Below are 24503 nucleotides of genomic sequence, written 5' to 3' on the forward strand. Positions count from 1 at the left end.
TAGCTAAAAATGTATGATTTAGGTACAGTCTTTCATCATCTTATCTGATTTAAGCTAAATAGATATGGTTGATACCTCTGGTAAATGGCCATACTTGGCAGCAATAATAACATTTATAGAGTAAATGTCATCTACTTTGGGTTCAATGCCATCTACTGTGGATTCCTTAATTTAATACTCATACAAATTGAGCTGTTTTAATGTTATTATTATAATTTTCTATCGTCTTCTTAAAACATATTTTTGATACTCAACAAACAAAATTTAAAGCGATGTAACTGTTTACTGATCTAGCAAAAAGTTATTTCTTTGCTGAAAAACAACCCAAAAGATTATTGTTCGAAAAGATTAACAAGCACTTATCAGCTGAAAAGTCCAAGTTTGCATACTTTAAGGGCAATAATTCTACAATTCCAGTTTCTTTTTATAACCATTTCATTCTTTTCATTGCTTAATTTATTTAAAAAAACAAGGGCTATTTGTAAAACATGCATGCCCCCCCATATGGGCTGTCCGTTGTAGTGGCAGCCATTGTGTGAATACGTTTTTTGTCACCGTGACCTTGACGAGGGGTCATCTGTGAGTCACGATCAATGTACCTATGAAGTGTCATGATCCTAGGCAAAAGCGGTCTTGAGTTATCATCCGAAAATCATTTTACTATTTCGGGTCACCGTGACCTTGACCTTTGACCTTGTGACCTCAAAATCAATAGGGGTCATCTGCGAGTCATGATCAATCTACCTGTGAAGTTTCATGATCCTAGGCATATGCGTTCTTGAGTTATCATCCGAAAACCATTTTACTATTTCGGGTCACCGTGACCTTGACCTTTGACCTAGTGACCTCAAAATCAATAGGGGTCATTTGCGAGTCATGATCAATCTACCCATGAAGTTTCATGATCCTAGGCGTATGCATTCTTGAGTCATCATCCGGAAACCATTTTACTATTTCGGGTCACCGTGACCTTTGACCTAGTGACCTCAAAATCAATAGGGGTCATCTGCGAGCCATGATCAATCTACCAATGAAGTTTCATGATCCTAGGCGTATGCGTTCTTGAGTTATCATTCAAAAACCATTTTACTATTTCGGGTCACCGTGACCTTGACCTTTGACCTAGTGACCTCAAAATCAATGGGGGTCATCTGCGAATCATGATCAATGTACCTATGAAGTTTCATGATCCTAGGCCCAAGCGTTCTTGAGTTATCGTCTGACAACCACCTGGTGGACGGACCGACAGACCGACAGCCCGACCGACATGAGCAAAGCAATATACCCCCTCTTCTTCGAAGGGGAGCATAAAAATTCAAAAAGATATCATTCAGTTTTTATTTTTTTAAATATTGATGTGTTTGCCATCTTCACAGGAGGTAATTTTATATTATGTACATCTGTCACACATTATGTACCCATGTCATACATTAATTATATACCTATGTCACATATTTTGTATCTATGTCATACATTAATTATATACCTATATCAAACATTATGTAGATATGACATACATTATTTATATACCAATGTTACACATTATATAGCTATGCCATATATTAATTATGTACCTATGCCACACATTATGTAGCTATGTCACACATTAATTATATACCTATGTCACACATTATGTAGCTATGTCATACGTTATGTAGTATTGTCATGCATAAATGATATACCTATGTCACATATTATGTAGCTATGCAATACATTATGTAGCTATGTCAAACATTAATGATCTACCAATGTCACACATTATGTAGCTATGTCATACATTAATTATATACCTATATCACACATTATGTAGCTATGTTATACATTAATTATATACCTATGTTACACATTATGTAGTTATGTCATACATAAATGATATACCTATGTCACACATTATGTAGCTATGACATACAGTATTTATATACCAATGTCACACATTATGTAGCTATGTCACACATTAATTATATACCTTTATCAAACATTATGTAGATATGACATTCATTATTTATATACCTATGTCACACATTATGTAGCTATGTCATACATTAATTATGTACCTATGTCACACATTATGTAGCTACATGTATGTCATACATTAATTATATACTTATGTCACACATTATTAAGCTATGTCACACTACACTGTCATGTATTTCTTCCAAGATTCATTTCAGTTTGACAGATCAGCATACGACTATAAATTTAATTTGTTTAAATGCTGATTTAGATTACCATAGGCCTTAACTTTGATTACAATACACTACAATTTATTTCTTCCATGTCCCATTTCTTCCAGTCCCATTTCTTTCAGTTCCCATTTGGTAAGAAAGGAATTGCAACACACTATATGCTCTTTCTTCCAGTTCCCGTTTGGTCAGAAAGTGATTACAACGCACTATATTTTCATTCAGTTCTCGTTCGGTTGCAAAGGGATAACAACACACCATATTTCTTTCTTTCAGTTCCCGTTTGGTCGGAAAGAGCAGCATTGTGATATCCATTGGCAGAGCACGAGCTTTGAACAAAACCCTGACCTGTATGGAGGCCTGGTGAACAAGTTTCCAGGTAACAAATAGAGATTAATTAAACCTTTCCTCCCACTCAGAAGCAAAGTGAAAATAGCTATAGGCAACCAGCATAAAACCAGAACAGCCTGCAAGTAACTCTCAGTCTGTTCAGGTCAAGTAGCTCTCAGTCTGTTCAGGTCAAGTAACTCTCAGTCTGTTCAGGTCAAGTAACTCTCAGTCTGTTCAGGTCAAGTAACTCTCAGTCTGTTCAGGTCAAGTAGCTCTCAGTCTGTTCAGGTCAAGTAACACTCAGTCTGTTCAGGTTTTATGCTTTTAGCTGCTTATCAGTATTTTAGAGTTGAAAATAAAGTCTTTAAAGCTTGAATATATTCAGAAAAGTATTGAATTAAATTTATTTTTTAAGTGACAACAAACGGTCCAAATAGGTATCTGGGCAGTAAAGGGCTTACCCGTCCCAAATCTGCCACACTTTGCCACACATTTCAGTATTTCTGTGTAATCAGAATTTAGACACTTTTCCACTACATTCCACTCTCGGTATGGCAAAGTAAAAAATAGAGAGCAAAACCAGGCCATACATTTGTTTGCAACAAATACTACACATTTAAACTTATACATGTATAGTACACAATGTGTGATCACAATTTAGTAAAACATTTAAGGTATTATGAATTATTCAAGGTCATATACACACAAAGGGTGCACAACCTCACGATATCCATTTTCATTATTTGTATAAGTCCCTTATATTTAGTCCCTTATTTTTCTAAAACTTACTAAATATTTCACAATACCATGTTAAGTTTAATTAGTTATAATTGGCACAGTCATGTAAAGTCAGGATGTGATGACCATTGATATAAATCTGATTGAAGGTAACCAGCAATTATTTTAATTCAATTTTTACGCCCCCGAAGGAGGGCATATAGTGATTGGACTGTCCGTCCGTCTGTCCATCTGTCCGTCCGTCTTTCCGTCACACTTTGCGTTTAGGTTTCAAAAAATGCTCATAACTTCTATGTCCTTTTAGATATAACCTTCATATTTGGTATGCATGTGTATATGGACAAGGCCTTTCTATACGCATACAAATTTTGACCCCTGTGACCTTGACATTGAACTTAGGGTCCGCGTTTAGGTTTCGAATTCTGCGTTTAAGTTTTGAAAAATGCTCATAACTTTTATGTCCCTTGAGATATAACCTTCATATTTGATATGCATGTGTATATAAACAAGGCCTTTCCACACGCATACAAATTTTGACCCCTGTGACCTTGACCTTGACCTTGAACTAAGGGTCTGCCTTTAGGTTTCAAAATATGCATTTAGATTTTGAAAAATGCTCATAACTTCTTTGTCCCTTGAGATATAACCTTCATATTTGGTATACATGTGTATATGGACAAGACTTTTCCAAACGCACAAAAATGTTGACCCCTGTGACCTTGACCTTTAACTTAGGGTCCGCGTTTAGGTTTCAAAATCTGCGTTTAGGTTTCGAAAAATGCTCATAACTTCTATGTCCCTTGAGATAGAACCTTCATATTTGTTATGCATGTGTATATGGATAAGGCCTTTCCGTACACAAAAAATGTTGATCCCTGTGACCTTGACCTTGATCTTAGGGTCCGTGTTTTGGTTTCGAAATTTGCGTTTAGGTTTCGAAAAATGCTCATAACTTCTATCAAAGCGTTTATAGGGGGCATATGTCATCCTATGGTGACAGCTCTTGTTTTCTAATTGAAATATTTTTACGTTGTGTGAGACAGGGATTTGCTTACATTTCTGTACGCTAAATGTCTGGTATTTTAAGTCTGTTTACTTTTCCTTATGTGGAAATATCCACTTATAAAGTATACATTTGAATCTTAACCCATGTGTTTGGTGTAATTTTATAAGTTAACTTACCAAGAACCAGACCTTGTTACTCTGACCTGTAATTTAGCAAAACAAGGCCCCTTTGTTGTACAAACAAAAGTCCAGTTAAAGTTTGCCCTTCAACTACTCCATATTTACTACAGAAATTGAAAAATAAAATAATACATATGTTTTGAAATTCCTTACCTCCATTTTCTCATTTGGTGATTTTAAGAGTCTTAATGTTCTCGATTTCAAGGAGTCCAGTTCCCAAAAATGAAAACAAAATCACTGATTTCAGACTCATGAGATTGTTTTTTTCATCTGCGGTATCTTTCAGGAATGTTCTGGATATGCGGCAAGAACAATTTGTTCCGGGTGCTCGATCAGATGCGGCTGCTGTACCCAGAGGAGTACGACTTTTACCCACGCACATGGTACCTCCCTGACGAATTCCACCAACTGGCGCACGATATTAAGAAGATCAACGACAAGCGCAAAGGCCCAAAAGCCACGTTTATCATAAAACCGGATTCAGGATCACAAGGGGAGGGTATTTACTTGATACGGGATGTCACAGACTTCATAACAGACAAGTTTAATCCAGGGCGAATGCATGTATGTCAGGAGTATTTAGCAGATGTGTTCTTAATAGATAAATTTAAATTTGATCTCAGAGTTTACACTGTGTTGAAATCTGCCGATCCCCTCGAGTTTTATATATGCAAGGAGGGTCTAGCTAGGTTTTCTACTTTGCCATACGAAAACCCCACAAATAAAAACATCCATGAGGCTTTCATGCATTTGACTAACTACTCATTAAATAAGAAAAGTGCTACATTTAATCGTTCCGAGCGTGAAGATGAGGGGAGTAAGAGGACGTTAACCAGCGTGTTCAATCGGTTAAAACGTATGGGGCATAACACTGATAAGTTATGGAAAAAGATTGAACATATGGTGGTGAAAACGATGATAGCCATTCTGCCAGACTTGAAAATTGAGCTCCAAAATGCACTGCCAGCAAACAAGCCAGGACCATCGTGTTTCCAGGTAAAAATACAACAAAAATTCATCATGAACTTAGTTTACTTGGTAATGTTAAATAATGATATCTTGACCAAGGTCAAAACTGGAACATGTGGGGAAAAAAACACTTCACTACATAAAATTGCTTATGAAGCTTACTTGTACTATAGATGTCACATTTTTATGTCTCCCACTATAGTAGTGGGGGACATATTGTTTTTGCCCTGTCTGTCTGTTGGTCTGTTGATCCGTTGGTCTGTCTGTCTGTTTGCGCCAACTTTAACATTTTGCAATAACTTTTGCTATATTGAAGATAGCAACTTCATATTTTGCATGCATATGTATCTTATGAAGCTGCACATTTTGAGTGGTGAAAGGTCAAGGTCAAGGTCATCCTTCAAGGTCAGAGGTCAAATATATGTGGCCAAAATCGCTCATTTTATGAATACTTTTGCAATATTGAAGATAGCAACTTGATATTTGGCATGCATGTGTATATCATGGAGTTGCACATTTTGAGTGGTGAAAGGTCAAGGTTAAGGTCATCCTTTAAGGTCAGAGGTCAAATATATGTGGCCCAAATCGCTTATTTTATAAATACTTTTGCAATATTGAAGATAGCAACTTGATATTTGGCATGCATGTGCATCTCATGGAGCTGCACATTTTGAGTGGTGAATGGTCAAGGTCATCCTTCAAGGTCAGAGTTCAAATATATGTTGCCCAAATCGCTTATTTTATGAATTCTTTTGCAATATTGAAGATAGCAACTTGATATTTGGCATGCATGTGTATCTCATTGAGCTGCACATTTTGAGTGGTGAAAGGTCAAGGTCATCCTTCACAAGGTCAAGGTCATTCTTCAAGGTCAAACATCATATAGGGGGACATTGTGTTTCACAAACGCATCTTGTTTTATCCATACAATCATCATGAAACTTGCTCAGAACATTGATTGTATAATAACGCAGTGATTTTTTGTGCCCAAAATTATCGCCAATATTCGGCTGCTTTCCAATTGCAAAAATCGACGTTTTTTCAAAAAAATCTGACCAAAATTTCCCAAAAAATGACAAAATTTTTCCAATAAAGCCAACAAGATTACAATGTCATTAAGGGATTAATTCGTAGAACGAGTGCCGATTGAGCTTGTCGAGTCGTTACCGAAAGACAACTGACTTACGTATTGTTCGCGAATGTAGCCGAATACGATTTTACGTTGCTATCCACACATCTCTCTGTATATTGCGGAGGATACTGACGATAGTCGATGTATCCCGATTGAGTACGCCTGTTTTTACGCACGTCCAAGATGGCGGCAAGCAGACAAGCAAATTTGCGATGAGCGGCAAAAATGATAAATAACATTCACATTAACAACGGATATCATATGGTTATTAGGGAATAATTTAATGCCTGTGTAACTTAGTAACGCAAAATACTTCATTTGAAATAAAAAAACAACAAATATTTATTAGAAATCTGCACAGTGAATGTGCTTCACAGAAATCAGTGTTGGAAAATTGTAGTTCAGTCAGTCTACTCACAAAGTTAAAGCATTTAAGATGAGTATCATTCGAAAATGGAAAGAGACAAACATGATTTGATTTATATGTTAGCAGATCTGTGTATACTCAGATTCATATGCATATTCTGCTTTATTATGTTTGTCACGCTGTACAGTTTACTGAAATAGTATTGAACTGATGATGTCAAGTGCAAGATATTGACAGGTAAACAAATTACATATATTATTATGCCCCCCTTCGAAGAAGAGGGGGTATATTGCTTTGCACATGTCGGTCGGTCGGTCCGTCTGCCGGTTGGTCCGTCCACCAGATGGTTTCCGGATGATAACTCAAGAAAGCTTGCGGCTAGGATCATGAAACTTCATAGGTACATTGATCATGACTCGCAGATGACCCCTATTGATTTTGAGGTCACTAGGTCAAAGGTCAAGGTCACTGTGACCCGAAATAATAAAATGGTTTCTGGATGATAACTCAAGAACGCTTAGGCCTAGGATCATGAAACTTCATAGGTACATTGATCATGACTCACAGATGACCCCTATTGATTTTGAGGTCACTAGGTCAAAGGTCAAGGTCATGGTGACCCGAAATAGTAAAATGGTTTCCGGATGATAACTCAAGAACGCTTATGCCTAGGATCATGAAACTTGATAGGTAGATTGATCATGACTCGCAGTTGACCCCTATTGATTTTCAGGTCACTAGGTCAAAGGTCAAGGTCACAGTGACCCGAAATAGTAAAATGGTTTCTGGATGATAACTCAAGAACGCTTATGCCTAGGATCATGAAACTTCGTAGGTAGATTGATCATGGCTGGCAGATGACCCCTATTGATTTTCAGGTCACTAGGTCAAAGGTCAAGGTCAAGGTGACCTGAAATAGTAAAATGGTTTCCAGATGATAACACAAGAACGCTTATGCCTAGGATCATGAAACTTCATACGTACATTGATCATGATTCGCAGATGACCCCTATTGAGTTTTAGGTCACTAGGTCAAAGGTCAAGGTCACGGTGACCTGAAATAGTAAAATGGTTTCTGGATGATAACTCAAGAACGCTTATGCCTAGGATCATGAAACTTGATAGGTAGATTGATCATGACTGGCAGATGACCCCTATTGATTTTGAGGTCACTAGGTCAAAGGTCAAGGTCACAGTGACCCGAAATAGTATAATGGTTTCAGGATGATAACTCAAGAACGCTGATGCCTAGGATCATGAAACTTCATAGGTACATTGATCATGACTCGCAGATGACCCCTATCGATTTTGAGGTCACTAGGTCGAAGGTCAAGTTCACAGTGACCCAAAATAGTAAAATGGTTTCCGGATGATAACTGAAGAACACTTATTCCTAGGATCATGAAACTTGATAGGTAGATTGATCATGACTCGCAGATGACCCCTATTGATTTTCAGGTCACTAGGTCAAAGTTCTAGGTCACGAAATAGTTAAATGGTTTCCGGATGATAACTCAAGAACAATTATGGCTAGGATCATGAAACTTCATAGGTACATTGATCATGACTGGCAGCTGACCCCTATTGATTTTCAGGTCAGTAGGTCAAAGGTCAAGGTCACAGTGACAAAAAACATATTCACACAATGGCTGTTACTACAATGGAGAGCCCATATGGGGGGCATGCATGTTTTACAAACAGCCCTTGTTTTAACTCCATTTAATACATCATTTACACAGCAAGAATGATAAAGCGTGTTTGTTAATATGTGTTAATGTTTTCAGCATATGATCTTTAATTTAAAAAAAAGCTGAATTAAATTAATACTCTTAAAGCTGTTATGATTAAATGGTGCATTTAAGAATCTATAGATTATTGTGAGTTTAATATACATGTGGAAGGATATTTACTAAACGTTGTCTTCATTGTAAGAAGACATTAAAGCAGCACTTAATGATATAAAAATGCTGTCAAACATGCACTTTAAAAATTTTAATTATGTTCTTATAATTTTTCTAATGCTTAATGTTTCTCAATTTCATGGTTTATCGCGCTATTTTTCCCAATTTCATGGTTTATCACGCTAATTTTCCCAATCTAAATGACACAGGTTGTAACAAAAAAAAATCAAAAAAAATCACTGTAACGATATTAGCCTAGTTCAGGGATAACTGGGCTAAATGCTTTCTAGTTTGCACAGGCTAAGCAAGGACAACACTTGCCTCTTTTTGGAATTTATTGCTCAAAGGAAATCTTTTCTAAACAAACATAAAGTGTCCCTGATAAGCCTGTGCAGACTTGGATGACACTTTACGCAAATGCATGTAGACCAGTTTTCCCAGAACTAGGGGCATGTTATTGCTCAGTTTGAAACTGGTTCTGGTCTTTTGAAACCAATGGCTACTAGGGTTAGGGGTCGGGCAGTTTTTTTTAATAAGGCTAACTTGAAACTTTGTGAACATTCTAGAGTCAGTTTTAATCCAAATCATAAAAAAGCATGCTCCGAAATTTTTTCAAATTTTAACTCAATTTAGTTTGAAAAATTGAATGGTTTTGGTCTTGTTAAAATCATAGAGGCCAAGTTGTGGGGTAGTATGCTATTAATTGCTACAGCAAAAGTTTGTGAACACTACCAGCTCAGAACAGTTTGTGAACACTTTAACCAGCTCAGAACAGTTTGTGAACAGTACCAGCTCAGAACAGTTTGTGAACACTTTAACAAGCTCAGAACAGTTTGTGATCACTTTAACCAGCTCAGAACAGTTTGTGATCACTTTAACCAGCTCAGAACAGTTTGTGATCACTTTAACCAGCTCAGAACAGTTTGTGAACACTTTAACCAGCTCAGAACAGTTTGTGAACACTTTAACCAGCTCAGAACAGTTTGATTACTTTAGGTCTCTGGTAAGACCCTTTGGGCTTCTTGGTAAAATCCAGACTGAAAACAAAATAGCATAAAGTATAACTATTTTATTTCTTTCAGTAATTTCTTGTTAATGTCTCCACTGTGTTACAGTTACTTTTAAAGCATATTAATCATTTTGAAATGTGTGTAACGGTTATAAATTATTTTAACAAATGGTTTAAAAATAAGTTAATGCTATTTAGGTTTTAAAATTGGTTTGTCTTTTAAGCAGTTTCCATTATGTTCTATAAATCTTGAACACATTAAAAGTCTTGTGTGCAAACAAAGTCTTTGTGTTGGTGGAAAAAAAAATCAAGTTGCATCAAATTATTCTCTAAATATTTGTTTAGAAGACATATCATAAACCAATTTTGAAAACATTATTTAAATCCATGCAATATTTTATGAATAGGTTCATATTAAATTTCAAATTCACAAGTAATTTTTCATTTTCATTGAACAAAAGTTTGATTTATTTTATAGGTAATAAACTATGACTATTATTGTGGTATTGATTTTCAGTCATTTCAGACTACAGTGGTTGTTGATTGATCTTGATTCTTTTTAAATATTAGCTCTTGATTTGAAAAAATGAATCAAAATATTTTAGAAAACTATAAGAGCATTTCCTTCAACTACTATTCAGATGATAATACGATTATTTATTGAACAAAGTAATATCATTATATAAACAATAACAAAATGGAGTTACATGATTAAGTTATACAAGATCAGATATTTCAGTCTAGTTCAGCAAATTGTTTTAAAATTAAATTAATAGAAATAAATCAATTTTGCTTAGAAGAGACTTTCTGTGAACAAAAAATACAATAAAAGTGGAAAGTGTCGTCCCTGATTAGCCAATGTGGACTGCACAGGCTAATCTGGGATGACACTATACGCACATCCATTAAACCCCTTTTTCGCAGAGCACTTCTGATTTGTAAAATGAAATGAAAAAAGTTTGTTTGTTGGCTTAGATGTACATGGTCAATCGTATCCCTTATCCAATTATTCTTTGAAAAAGCAGAGTTGTTTTTTATATTCATTTTAGTTAAGCCTACATATTTAATGACAAAGAAGATTTATTATCCCTCGCCAGAGGCGGAGGTATATTGTTTTGCCGTTGTCCGTCCATCCGTCTGGCTGTTCGTCGGTCCGGCACTTTTGTGTCCGGAGCCATATCTTGGAAATGCTTTGGTGGATTTCATTGAAACTTTGTATGAGTATATATATGCATAAGAGGATGATGCACGCCAAATGGCATTGTACACCATCTGTTAAAAACAGAGTTATGGCCCTTTGTATCTTGAAAAAATGCTTTTTACTATAGGCACTTTTGTGTCCAGAGCCATATCTTGGAAGTGCTTTGGCGGATTTCATTGAAACTTGGTTTGAGTATATATCCCGCGCCAGAGGCGGAGGGATTTTGTTTTTGCATTATCCGGCTGTCCGTCTGGCTGTCCGTCCGGCTGTCACTTTTGTGTCCGGAGTCATATCTTGTAAGTGCTTTGGCGTGTTTCATTGAAACTTCATATGAATATATATATGGATAAGAGGATAATGCACGCCAAATGGCATTGTACACCATCTGTTAATAACGGAGTTATGGCCCTTTGTATCTTGAAAAAATGCTTGTTTGAGTGTCAAATATAATACTCTTGTGTCCAGAAGCATATATGCGGAGGATATCAATTCAACAAATTTGCTTGTTTTTTATTAAACAGACAATAATACAAAGTGGAAGCATCTAATAGGTTGAATGCCTCGGGCAGAAATGTTCAACAAATATTTATGGAATTACTTACATTAATCTGCCCTTGCACTTGCTTCTGATTACATGTTGAAAATGAAATACAAATATTTTCATTTTTATTACGCTTACTTTCACCAAATTTTTGATGAAAAATACTTTGAACAAGTGATCAATTTGTTTTGATCGGCTTATAGGCAGGATTTGGAAAACGTTGAATTTCAATAATGTATTAAATGTATTATAACTTCATCACGTTTCATTCTTTACAAAAAAAATATAACAAAAAAACAAACACTTAAATGAACCAGTCATGGTATTTTAGTAGAACAATTATCTATGCAGGATTATTTCTTTAAGGGGGGGGGGAGTAATTTTCATAAAGAAAAGCTAGACAACCTGCAAATATAGACAACCCACAAATTTTAGACATCCCACAAATAATCCTATGCCCAGAAGTTACTGTTTGTAAAAACAAGGTTTACTTGAAGTCAATTGTATAAAATTCAGTGCTCACTGCAATTTTTTCCCACCATTTTGAGCGAGGCCTGGGCCCTTTTGATTGGGAAAAATTGCATCATTTCGGCATTATATTTGTATAGTATTGAACTCAAAGAGCTGGATACTACTTTTAATTGTGAATTTTTGGCAGTCATTTGGGGGAAAAATATGTACTTTTTGTGATTGCGAGTCGAGACAAATTTAGGCCCCAACTTTTACCGATAAAATCACTGTTTAGTCATATTTAAAATATATAAATGTTACTTATAAAGTAATAATTTCACCGCTAATAAATAATAAACAATTTTGCCTAAAAAGCATAAGATAATTATTATACAACGATTTTTTCTCTTCTTTGTAAAGTACCCGTAAAAGGTACTTTTCCAATTGAAGCAAAACTACAAAATTCCCAATTGCCATCTTAAAATTTCCCAAAAGGAAGGCAACTTCTGTCACTAAAAGTTTTGTTCCAAAAGTGCATTATCTGAAAGTTAACAAATAAAATGGGCACTAACACTGAACATCTTAAGCCAAAATGAATGTAAATCAATATTTGAGTAGATTTTTGCTTTTGATACCAAGCAATTTAAAAAAAAAATCCCAATAGGAAGATTTCATGAGGCGAATTTTCCGAATTTCAGCGTTTTTTGCACTTATTTTTTCCCAATGGGTATGGTACAGGTACTTTTCCCAATTCGGGAAGAAAAATCATTTATATAGATGTCATAGTTTATTAATATTTTGAAAAAAACAGTTTATAACATATCAACCATGCTGGGAAAATAGGCCTAAAAGCTTGTGCTTAAAGTGTCATCCCAGATTAGCCTGTGCAGTCTCCACAGGCTAATAAAGGACTAATATTTTCCTTAAACTGGATCTTCTCCAGAAATTGACTTCGTTTGAACAAAAAAAAATCATAAAAGCCAAATTGTCATCCCTGTTAAGCCTGTGTGGACTGAACATGCTTACATGGGACGACACTTTAACCCTTCCAGTGCTGGAACCGAATTGTGAAGGCCATTCCAAACAGTTTGGATCCAGATGAGACGCCACAGAACGTGGCGTCTCATCAGGATCCAAACTGTTTGCTATTCTGATAGTATTTTTGAAAAAAATCTAAGAAAATGCTAATTATAGAAATTCAGCAGACGACATTTTAGCAGACGACAAATTTCCCAGCATGCAAAGGGTTAAGAATATTTATCAAACCCAGTTTTCTCAGAGCACAACTGGTGTACTATTGTGTTTGTTTCTAGATCCTAGGCTTTGATATCCTCCTGATGTATGACCTGTCACCGATGCTGCTGGAGATCAACAGCAGCCCTAGCCTGCGCATTGACGGCGAGATTGAGGTCGCGCCCGGGGTGCCAGAGTCCATCCCGAGCCCAAAGGACGAAGAGGTGAAGATTCCACTGATACGGGACACGCTTTTGTTGGTCGCGCCACGGAAGAAAGTGAAATACTTGGAAAGGTTTGTTAGCTGTTTTTCTTTTCCCCCATGTTTATTCAGGCATATGTTGCAGTTAAAGTATTGTTCTGTAATGTTGTTTTAGGGATGTAATTATTATAAGGAAAGATGGGGTGAACATTTTTGCTTTTTGTAGCAAAGTTTTGTTTGCAGATAACTTCTTGTACTCAGGCATGTTTTTTATGAAGAAATTGCTATTGAAATCTTTGGTAACTGTTGTGCCATATTTCTTGTTTTTGCTATGTTTACAAAGTGATTTTTCCTGTGAAGTCTTTGGTTTATTTTTATGTTTCAGTGGCTTTCCTGAAAAAAAAAGTTTTTAGTAATCATCTGACATCATCACATTTTATTTGTTTGTGCTTTTCTCTGTATTAAACATATGTGATGGTATGTTATTCTTTAACCATAGTGATATTTAAGAACCTACCATTTAATAGGGGCACAAAATGTATACCTAAATTCAGACCAACTTTTAATGTTATTATTACTAAATAAGCATGAATTTTTTCTATTTGTATTGAAATTACAAATGGGCCGTGCTCTGTGAAAAAAGGAGTTGAATGCATGTGCGTAAAGTGTCGTCCCACATTAGCCCGTGCAGTCTGCACAGGCTAATCAGAGATGACACTTGCCACCTAAACTAGAGTTTTGTTAAAAAAAGACTTTCTTGAAACGAAAAATATCATTAAGCGGAAAATGTCGTCCCTAATTCTGTGCAGACTGCAGAGGCTTATCTGGGACGGCACTTTACGCACATGCATTAAACTCCTTTTTCACAGAGCATGGCCCAAATATACAGCTCATACCTCTTTATAAGGAAGACTAGTGTGATTTAACCCTTTGCATGCTGGGTAATTTGTCATCTGCTAAAATGTCGTCTGCTGAATTTCTAAAATTAGCATTTTCTTCGATTTTTTTCAAAGAATACTATCAGAATAGCAAACATTTTGGATCCAGATGAGACGCCACGTTCTGTGGCATTTCATCTGGATCCAAACTGTTTGCAAAGGCCTTCAAAATTCGGTTCCAGCACTGTAAGGGTTAAGCACCATGTTATTTGGAATGATTGTTTAATACCATATTCTTAAAGCAACATTTCATAAATTTAAAGTGTTGGGTTGATGCAATGTATTTCTAGCCTGTATTATTATGGAAATCATTGTAAGTAGGACAAAAAGTGAATTATTAGAAGTTTGAATAAAGAATAAATTATTAAATGTTTGACAATACTATCTTTCATTTAAATTTCTATAAGTATTTAAAGAAACGTTTTTGCAACTCTTGCATTCTGTCTCTACATGGTGCCTCAGAATCCATATTGGTATGTCTGCTTAGCCTCAAAGATGAAGACTTTCCAAATTCTTGGTTTCTAACCCCAAACTACGTAGGAAACAAACTCAAGATTGTTTATATGAGTTGTGTTCTGAGAAAACTGGGCATAATGCATGTGCGTAAAGTGTTGTCACAGATCAGCCTGTGCAATGCGCACTGGCTAATCAGGGATACATTCCGCTTTTATGACATTTTTCGTTAAAATGAAGTCTCTTCTTAGCAAAAATCCAATTTAGGCAGAAAGTGTCGTCCCTGGTTAGCCTGTGCAGACTGCACAGGCTAATCTGGGACGACACTTTACACACATGCATTATGCCCAGTTTTCTCAAAACAAGACTCATATGTTGAAACTAATTAGTCACTGCCAGTAGCACTGTGGTTTGTTGATGCGCTTTCTAATCCCCACTCTTGACTGTAATGACATACTTAGGTTTTCTTTGGACACGACACACCCACACCCAATCCACCACTACGAAAGCCAACAGCTAAATTGCCATTTTTATTCATTTTTGTTGAAAATGTGTTCCAAATTTCATAGGAAGGAGTGTCCATGCCCACACATATTGAAGCCTCAGGCATTGAAAGACTTAAAAACACATAATAGAATGACCTTATTTGCGTGTGGTTGAATTCATCAATTAAAGCTAAAAATTGATTATAAGTGCACCCCCTGTTAGCGCAACTTATCAATGACGAAAGAACATCCTCCAGGGGACCATTCTCTGTCAATGGCACCTGAGGCTATATAGAATATTATTTATATCCAGCACTAAGCTGCATGACGTCTGTGCTGATAAGAGTAGATGGAACATTTACTTTAAGCTTTTGCGGAAAGGCTACTTGCAAAATGACATTGGGCTCCCTGCGCCCTCGGCTAAGGTTCTGATGGCTAAGCAGCATTTTCATCACATATCCTGTGATGTGTGAGCATTATTATAAGTATGCTGTAAGGGATATGTGTATATATTTAAAAGTATTTGTTATAGCTGAAGGCTGCAGTATGTGAGAGAAGTAATAGTCAATTAAGCATAAGTACAACAGTTTCACAAATACAAATTTGGTGATAGAAAATTACCAACAAATACTGTCCTTTCAGCTATAATTATTATATGTATAATGGTAAAACCAGTTATAGCGCTTCAATTCAAATGTATCATAGTTGAACCAGTTATAGTGCTACAATTCAGATGTATCATGGTTAAACCAGTTATAGCGCTACAATTCAAATGTATCATGGTTAAACCAGTTATAGCGCTACAATTCAAATGTATCATGGTTAAACCAGTTATAGCGCTACAATTCAAATGTATCATGGTTAAACCAGTTATAGCGCTACAATTCAAATGTATCATGGTTAAACCAGTTATAGCGCTACAATTCAAATGTATCGTGGTTAAACCAGTTATAGCGCTACAATTCAAATGTATCATGGTTAAACCAGTTATAGCGCAACAATTCAAATGTATCATGGTTAAACCAGTTATAGCGCTACAATTCAAATGTATCATGGTTAAACCAGTTATAGCGCTACAATTCAAATTTATCATGGTTAAACCAGTTATAGCGCTACAATTCAAATGTATCATGGTTAAACCAGTTATAGCGCTACAATTCAAATGTATCATGGTTAAACCAGTTATTGCGCTACAATTCAGATGTATCATGGTTAAACCAGTTATAGCGCTACAATTCAAATGTGTCATGGTTAAACCAGTTATAGCGCTACAATTCAAATGTGTCATGGTTAAACCAGTTATAGCGCTACAATTCAAATGTATCATGGTTAAACCAGTTATAGCGCAACAATTCAAATGTATCATGGCTAAATTAGTTATAGCGCTACAATTCAAATGTATCATGGTTAAACCAGTTATGGCGCTACAATTCAAATGTATCATGGTTAAACCAGTTATAGCGCTACAATTCAAATGTATCATGGTTAAACCAGTTATAGCGCTACAATTCAAATGTATCATGGTTAAACCAGTTATAGCGCTACAATTCAAATGTATCATGGTAAAACCAGTTATAGACCTACAATTCAAATGTATCACGGTTAAACCAGTTATAGACCTACAATTCAAATGTATCATAGTTAAACCAGTTATAGCGCTACAATTCAGATGTTTCATGGTTAAACCAGTTATAGCGCTACAATTAAAATATATCATGGTTAAACCAGTTATAGCGCTACAATTCAAATGTATCATGGTTAAACCAGTTATAGCGCAACAATTCAAATGTATCATGGTTAAACCAGTTATTGCGCTACAATTCAAATGTATCATGGTTAAACCAGTTATAGCGCTACAATTCAAATGTATCATGGTTAAACCAGTTAAAGCGCTACAATTCAAATGTGTCATGGTTAAACCAGTTATAGACCTACAATTCAAATGTATCATGGTTAAACCAGTTTTAGCGCTACAATTCAAATGTATCATGGTTAAACCAGTTATAGCGCTACAATTCAATTATCTGTATCGCTTTCAGTCACACAATTAAAATAGTCTTTGATGTAAAATGGTTGAAGGTAATTTCATTGTCAATGAGCAGGTTAGTCGATCTAGAAGTTGGTCAATGGGTTTTATTTTGGTGCAACATATTCTCTTTAATTCTGCTGTCTGTTAGCTTATTTTTAAGAACAGACAATATGGCACTCAAGGGTTCTTTAAACTGTAAAAACTAAGATAAACAAGCTTGAAGGCTTAATTTAGTATTGACCGGGTAATGTAATTCATATGTCCAACTGCACAAATTCTTCGTTATATGTTACAAGATCAGCAAAATTATGGTCAATGAACATAGTGTAGTGGTTATGTTTTGATTTTGTCTACTTAGTACTTGAACAAGTTTGGTTTAACATTCAAAAGGCAAATGATTTTAAAAAACAAATTGGTTTTAATGTTTTACTTTTTTTTAAAATAAGGTATTAATGTGAGTAATGTTATTTAACCCATTTATGCCTAGTGGACTCTCCATCCTTCTAAATTGGATCAATTTATTTCCAAACTTAGGGATGTCTGGTATATTTATTTCTATATTTAGAATATTTCTTACAGAAATTCCTTTAAGCAAACAGCGCAGACCCAGATGAGACGCCACATCATGCGCAGCGTTATAGATAATTTTTGACCCATGGGGGTAAATACCCCCACTTTTCAAAGCATGGGGGTAAATGGTCAAATTGTGCCTTGCTTGAAGGGTAATTTGCTACAAGTAAAACAATTGCCGACTTTTGAATGTTGATTGCTCCGTCAGTATCAGCCTTGTATTGTTGGCAGATTTTACATTTAAGACGAACTTTGTCCTAACCGTCCACCACCGTGAGCCACGGAAAACTGTTTTGCCAACTTTCAACAATTGTTTTATAAGCGTTTAAGTGTGTCCTTTTTTATTTGAAAATAGGGGAAATTAAATCATTCAGTATTGGCAGTACAATGTTTTTACTGGAAACGCCTTTTGCCGTATAAAAAGAATCAATTTTACTTTAAAAAGTAATTTGTTTTTGGTTTCGAAGAAGCCATGCTGACCTTTTCGTGTAACTTAATCAACACATAAGCGCTTGAGTGTCTGTTACGAAAATCGATACTAAATTTACCATGCGTCTAGATGATACAGAGTATACATACCGACTGACTGACTATTTCTACAATCCAGCGCACACATTACCTCTAATTTTGATTATAACCAGTCTCATGTTCTGGCGAAAGACAATCAGCTGTTTATTTTTTTTGTTAACGTTGTACGCAGAGAATGTACATCATTTGCGTTAGTCCAGATTGGCTTGCTTAAATGTACGCACGGAAATGATAAATTGAGCGTATCTTGATATTTCTAATGCGTATATTATGCTGATACGCAGCTTATCTAGAAAGCTGCATGCAGCGTCTCATCTGAGTCTACGCTGTTTGCCAAGGTCTTTTTTCTAGACACTAGGCATAAATGGGTTAAGCAAAAGATAGCAATGAATTTAAAAATGTATGAAAAGATTTTTTAAAAACTGACACACTCAATCAAATATTGTAAAGTCTGGTCTTTCTTATGGTAGCCTGGTAAACCTTTGATGAAGATATAAATTGTAAGACCTCTTATACTTGAGTTGGAGGTCTATACTGAGGCAGCCAAACATTTGTGGTAGAGCAAAGCATAGCATGAATAGGTTAGATTCATGTATGCTTTGAAAGAGATTACTTGAGTTGTGTAAAATAAAGATAAGTTTATTTAAAGTGCGCTCTTAGGAGTTGTTCAGGTGCTTGTGCAATCAGCAAATAAGCTTATCTACATTGAACACTTGAAAAGGACATCAGCCGGTGATTGCTAATGATTGGTTTATCTGCAGGGTTCAATGAGTCTTCTTCAGAATATACAAATAGTAGTGTGCAGTGCTAGGTCCATATGTATAAATCATGAAATAAAGTGTGCAGTATTGATGATTAAAATTCAATTGGAGTGCTTAACCCTTTACCACTAAGGCCACAACAAATAGATTAAATGTTTGACGGATTTGCCGCACCTAAAAATCTTAAAATGAAATAAAAATATTTTATTTTGCGCCGCAGCAACAAATTTGCTGCGCACCTATTTATTAAATAATTAAGTTTAATTTAGCCTACGTATTTTACAATATAGACTGTTATAGTGCTTTGCGTTATTAAATTGGTAAAAGAATAGCAGCGTTCGTCTGTATTGTCATGTCAGCCAAAGACACAAATGGAAATGTTGTTTTTTTCTAGGGCAATGAGTCATTGCATCACAGATGATTTTAGTAATTTTATTTTTCAACCGCATCTACATCAGGATGTGAAATGTGGCCGGTATGCGTAGGATTGGTAAAAATCTGCAATAAACTTGTTGGTATTGATAAAGTTAAAATATGAAAAATTAAAATGCAAATGAGTGTAGCCGTTGAACTGGACAAACAAATGTCGAGTATAATATAAATTGTACGAGCCTGTAACCTTTCTACTAGTTCAAACTGTTGATGGCTAAGTCCAAGGTGTACATTATTCCCTCGCACTTTATCTCCAATCAAAAAGGCACAGGCTGTAAAGTATGACGCGAAGAAAAATCACTGCTTATATGCTTTATACTTATTGTATTATTTATTTTATAATGACATTTAACCATGTTTGACAGAGAGCTGAGCTTCTAATATAACTTTCATAATGAAAACTACAGTGTACCATGTTAAATGTAACCTGGTGTGAGTAAGCAGAACAGCTATTGGAGATTTTTTATTTAATTTTGGATAAGACATTGGATAAGAGCTTAAACTCAATTATTACTACTAAATGATCTTATTCTGGTATTTTGCAGATATCGTGCATTTATTTGGCAAAATATATCAATTTACATAGACAATATATGTATTTTTATTTTTCGCTGTTCGCTCACCTGTGATTAAACAAAAAATATAATAAAAATACATTTATTTTTATTTCGCTCGCTCGCTCCATTTTTGGGGGGCAAAAACCCGTAGAACAAATCTTCAATTTGTTGTGGTCTATTTAGATAGGTATTTTGACGCATTTGTCGTCCCATAGAAAGTTAAATTTTATTAGAGACCTTTTTTTACTAAATTCCAGGCTTCATTTCCCAACCTGAGATAAAGATGAGCAGCAAACAGCATAAAACCTGAACAGACTGCGAGTGACTCGCAGGCTGTTCTGGTTTTATGCTATTTGCACATTATCTATTTTCACTTTGCTTCTGAGTGGGAAAGGGTTGATTGGTGTAGTATTTTGTCTGAAAAGAATTTACGCTTCTTATATACCTTGTTTGGCGCATAATTATACAAAATACAAATTCACACATTTTATCAATAAATACCTTGGTACTGCTAAAAAGTTTCACATTTTAAGTAATGCAACAAGTTCATTCAATAGCCATACTTGTAACATGTTGAAACCTTTATTAAGTCCTGAAATCTTTTCTATATTGCAAGAATAAGAATTTGTACAATCCTGAAATACTTTGTCACACGTACAGCAGGTTAATTTGGTAAAAGCATGTAAAATGGTTAATTTGTGTTGTTAATTTGTGTTAGAACTACAATATACCTGTATATCAACGAGCATTCCATCGCGTCATATGCATCATCTCTGCTGTTTTAGTTTGCGCAACAAAATCGGACGACCAATAACATTCCGCAATTTGGAATCTGAACGGTACAATGTTGTTTTTTTTAGTGATCAGAGATTTCACCTTGACCTTTTGACCTCTTAGTGTGCCTAGATTCTTGGAGAGTAGTGAATGTTCTTTCCATGTGCACACCCCTCTATTTGACCTGGAAGCTTGGTATATAGTCGTATCACACACCTCTGTTCACAAAAGGACTTTGTCTTTTCCTTGCTTCGCATTTTAGTAATAGAAGAATTTGTCTTTTACCTTCATTGTGTTCGTGCTGGAATAAGGACGGTGTCCATATTTTCCATAACTTGTGTTATTTGCTGGAAGATTTTTTTCTTATTTCAATGACATCTTGATTTGAAAGGCACATAGAGAATGTCCTGTCCGTCAGTCCTTCTGTATATTTGTGAGTCACAGTTTATAGAGAATACTAGGTTAGCGTTGAATAGAGAGAAGTTTATATTGCGTGGCTTAGAACGCCGGGAGCGCGAGCCTTGGCGAGCGCTTTCGGTATTTGAGCCGATCAACATAAACTTCTCTTTATTCAACGCTAATACTAGTATTCTATTCATCTCATTGATTTTTTTACTAAACAAGAAAAATAGCAAACAAACGTGGCATGTTTGGAAACCTCAGAATCAATAAAACACAGCAAAAAATTGTTTGTTTATTAATGACGTCATTTGTCCGTGCATGCGACAGGTTTATTCAACAAGGGGGGATAGAGGCTAGTCTGTTCCATGGGGTGTTATACCGTCAATGTCGCGGTGAAGATGGGATAAAAGTAGAGTTCACCATCTCATCGAGGACCATCATCCTTTTCTACAATATAATTCCTTGATAATTGCACAGATGTGGATCACCACTCCACCATATCCACCCATCAGAGCCTTGTGTTTGGACAACCTGGCTTAATGCATGTGCGCAAAGTGTTGTCCCAGATTAGCCTGTGCAGTCCGCACAAGTTAATCAGGGACGACGCTTTCAGTCTTAACTGGATTTTGTTTACAAGAGACTTCCTTTAAACAAAAATACCATAAAAGCGTAAAGTGTCGTTTCTGCACAGGCTAATCTGGGATGACACTTGACGCACATGCATTAAGCCCAATGTTCCCAGAATGAGGCCTTACTTTGACCTTGATCTTGTATTAGAGATAGGCTATTCAGCACCAAACAGGTGCACGAACATATGCTAGTAAAACACAATTTCCTGTTAACTTAAAATTAGTTCTAAACAGAATTGTTCATTTTTATTTGATAGGGACTATGATATTTGATAGGGACTATGATATTTGATTGGGACTAGGATATATTCCCTGATTATCCAGATTTATTTCCCAAATAATGGAATTTCATCATAATAACCCTTTTTACGTCATCTTCTTTATTCGCCATATTTTACCCATTTATCACCACTTGCATCTTAATATGGTACATGTATCCCTTAAATATCCTTTAACGTTCAAAAGGTCTTTCTTTGGATGTGCAAAAAAGAGTGTTTGTTCCAATTAAATGTTTAATGAAGACGTTAGCCAAAACTTTGTAAAAACAAATTCGAGTCTGCCATGGTCTCCTTTGTAAACATAATGTGAAAAATAATATTCCAACCCGAGTTTCGGATTACAAATTTAAGTACTCGTGTCAATTTGTTGTTATTAATCATTTCATTTAATAGTAAGTGTTATGAAAATGTAAACATGTACATTGATCTAAATCCTCTGCCCATACACTAACGAAGTGCTTACTAGGTAATTTAAATAGATGTCTAACCTAAATACAATACACAAGAAATGATTGTAATGCGACCGCAGAGAATAAAATCACAACAAATAATTATTTTTCTTGTTGGCAAGCAATGGACACAGAATGAGCCATAATAGTTCCTTGATTTTTCTCTTGAATGGCAACATTGTGTCTCAGAAATTTTGGGTATGCACGTTGAATAGGACATGTGTGTCAAATAGTATCAATGCAGTATTTCAGCACATTTAACTTTGGGTTTGTTTTAGCACCATTTTCAAGCACCACTTCAGGATAAGCCAATTTTTATGAAAGTGTGTGCATTCTGTGAGAGAGTGTGGACAAAAAGTGTGTGCATTCTGTGAGAGGGTGTGGACAGTGTGTGCATTCTGTGAGAGGATGTGGACAGTGTGTGCATTCTGTGAAAGGGTGTGGACAGTGTGTGCATTCTGTGAAAGGGTGTGGACAGTGTGTGCATTCTGTGAAAGGGTGCGGACAGTGTGTGCATTCTGTGAAAGGGTGTGGACAGTGTGTGCATTCTGTGAAAGGGTGTGGACAGTGTGTGCATTCTGTGAAAGGGTGTGGACAGAGTGTGCATTCTGTGAAAGGGTGTGGACAGAGTGTGCATTCTGTGAAAGGGTGTGGACAGAGTGTGCATTCTGTGAAAGGGTGTGGACAGTGTGTGCATTCTGTGAGAGGGTGTGGACAGTGTGTGCATTCTGTGAAAGAGTGTGGACAGTGTGTGCATTCTGTGAAAGGGTGTGGACAGTGTGTGCATTCTGTGAAAGGGTGTGGACAAAACCAGCTTGTTAAACTACTTAATTGAAGTTAATAAAGTAACACAAAATTATAACTTCTAATTACTTATTAATTACTTATTAATAAAAAAAGAAGTTGGGTTTCAATTCAAATGACAATTATTTTTTGTGTTCCTATAATCAACATCTTTGGTTATGAAAAAGAAATGACAGTCACTGTGCTGTTTATTTTGGGACAGTTTGTGCTTTTGTTACACTGAAGTACAAACATGTAGCACTTGAACAACACTTTCAAGTCTGGTTTTGAAGATACCCTAAATAAGGACACTGATAAAGGTAATGGCATGTATACTTACAAATTTCTAGTAAGAACTGCTTATAAATTAAAGGTCTTAGTTCTTCAATATGTTCGCAAACTTTAAAATCTTTATAGTTTCAGAGTGATTAATAAGTGTATAAATGGGAGAAAGCTTGTTACATGTAAGCTTCCCTCTGGGAAAACGGGGCTCAACCCATGTGCGTAAAGTGTCGTCCCATATTAGCCTTCGCAGTGTGAACAGGTTATCTGTGTGTAAAGTGTCGATCCATATTAGCCAGTGCAGTTTAGACAGGTTATCTGTGTGTAAAGTGTCGTCCCATATTATCCAGTGCAGTGTGATCAGGTTATCTGGTAAAGTGTCATCCCATATTAGCCAGTGCAGTCTGAACAGGTTATCTGGTAAAGTGTCGTCCCATATTAGCCAGTGCAGTGTGAACAGGTTATCTGCTAAAGTGTTGTCCCATATTAGCCAGTGCAGTGTGAACAGGTTATCTGGTAAAGTGTCGTCCCATATTAGCCAGTGCAGTGTGAACAGGTTATCTGGTAAAGTGTCGTCCCATATTAGCCAGTGCAGTGTGAACAGGTTATCTAGTAAAGTAGTGTCCCATATTAGCCAGTGCAGTGTGAACAGGTTATCTGGTAAAGTGTTGTCCCATATTAGCCAGTGCAGTGTGAACAGGTTATCTGGTAA

The 24503-nt window shown here is 35.9% G+C and overlaps 1 protein-coding gene across 1 annotated transcript in view; it reads left to right on the forward strand.

The window, feature by feature from the left end:
- The window catches only part of LOC127869167 (tubulin polyglutamylase TTLL11-like), a 51759-nt gene that overhangs the window by 7908 nt on the left and 19348 nt on the right, over nucleotides 1-24503 (forward strand). The window contains exons 2-4 of the mRNA XM_052411480.1: nucleotides 2460-2562; nucleotides 4723-5432; nucleotides 13320-13534. Of these exons, the coding sequence (XP_052267440.1) occupies nucleotides 2460-2562; nucleotides 4723-5432; nucleotides 13320-13534 (1028 nt within the window). The remainder of the gene's footprint in view (nucleotides 1-2459; nucleotides 2563-4722; nucleotides 5433-13319; nucleotides 13535-24503) is intronic.

This window comes from Dreissena polymorpha, chromosome 2 (genome assembly GCF_020536995.1).
Source record: "Dreissena polymorpha isolate Duluth1 chromosome 2, UMN_Dpol_1.0, whole genome shotgun sequence".
Lineage (NCBI taxonomy): Eukaryota > Metazoa > Mollusca > Bivalvia > Myida > Dreissenidae > Dreissena > Dreissena polymorpha.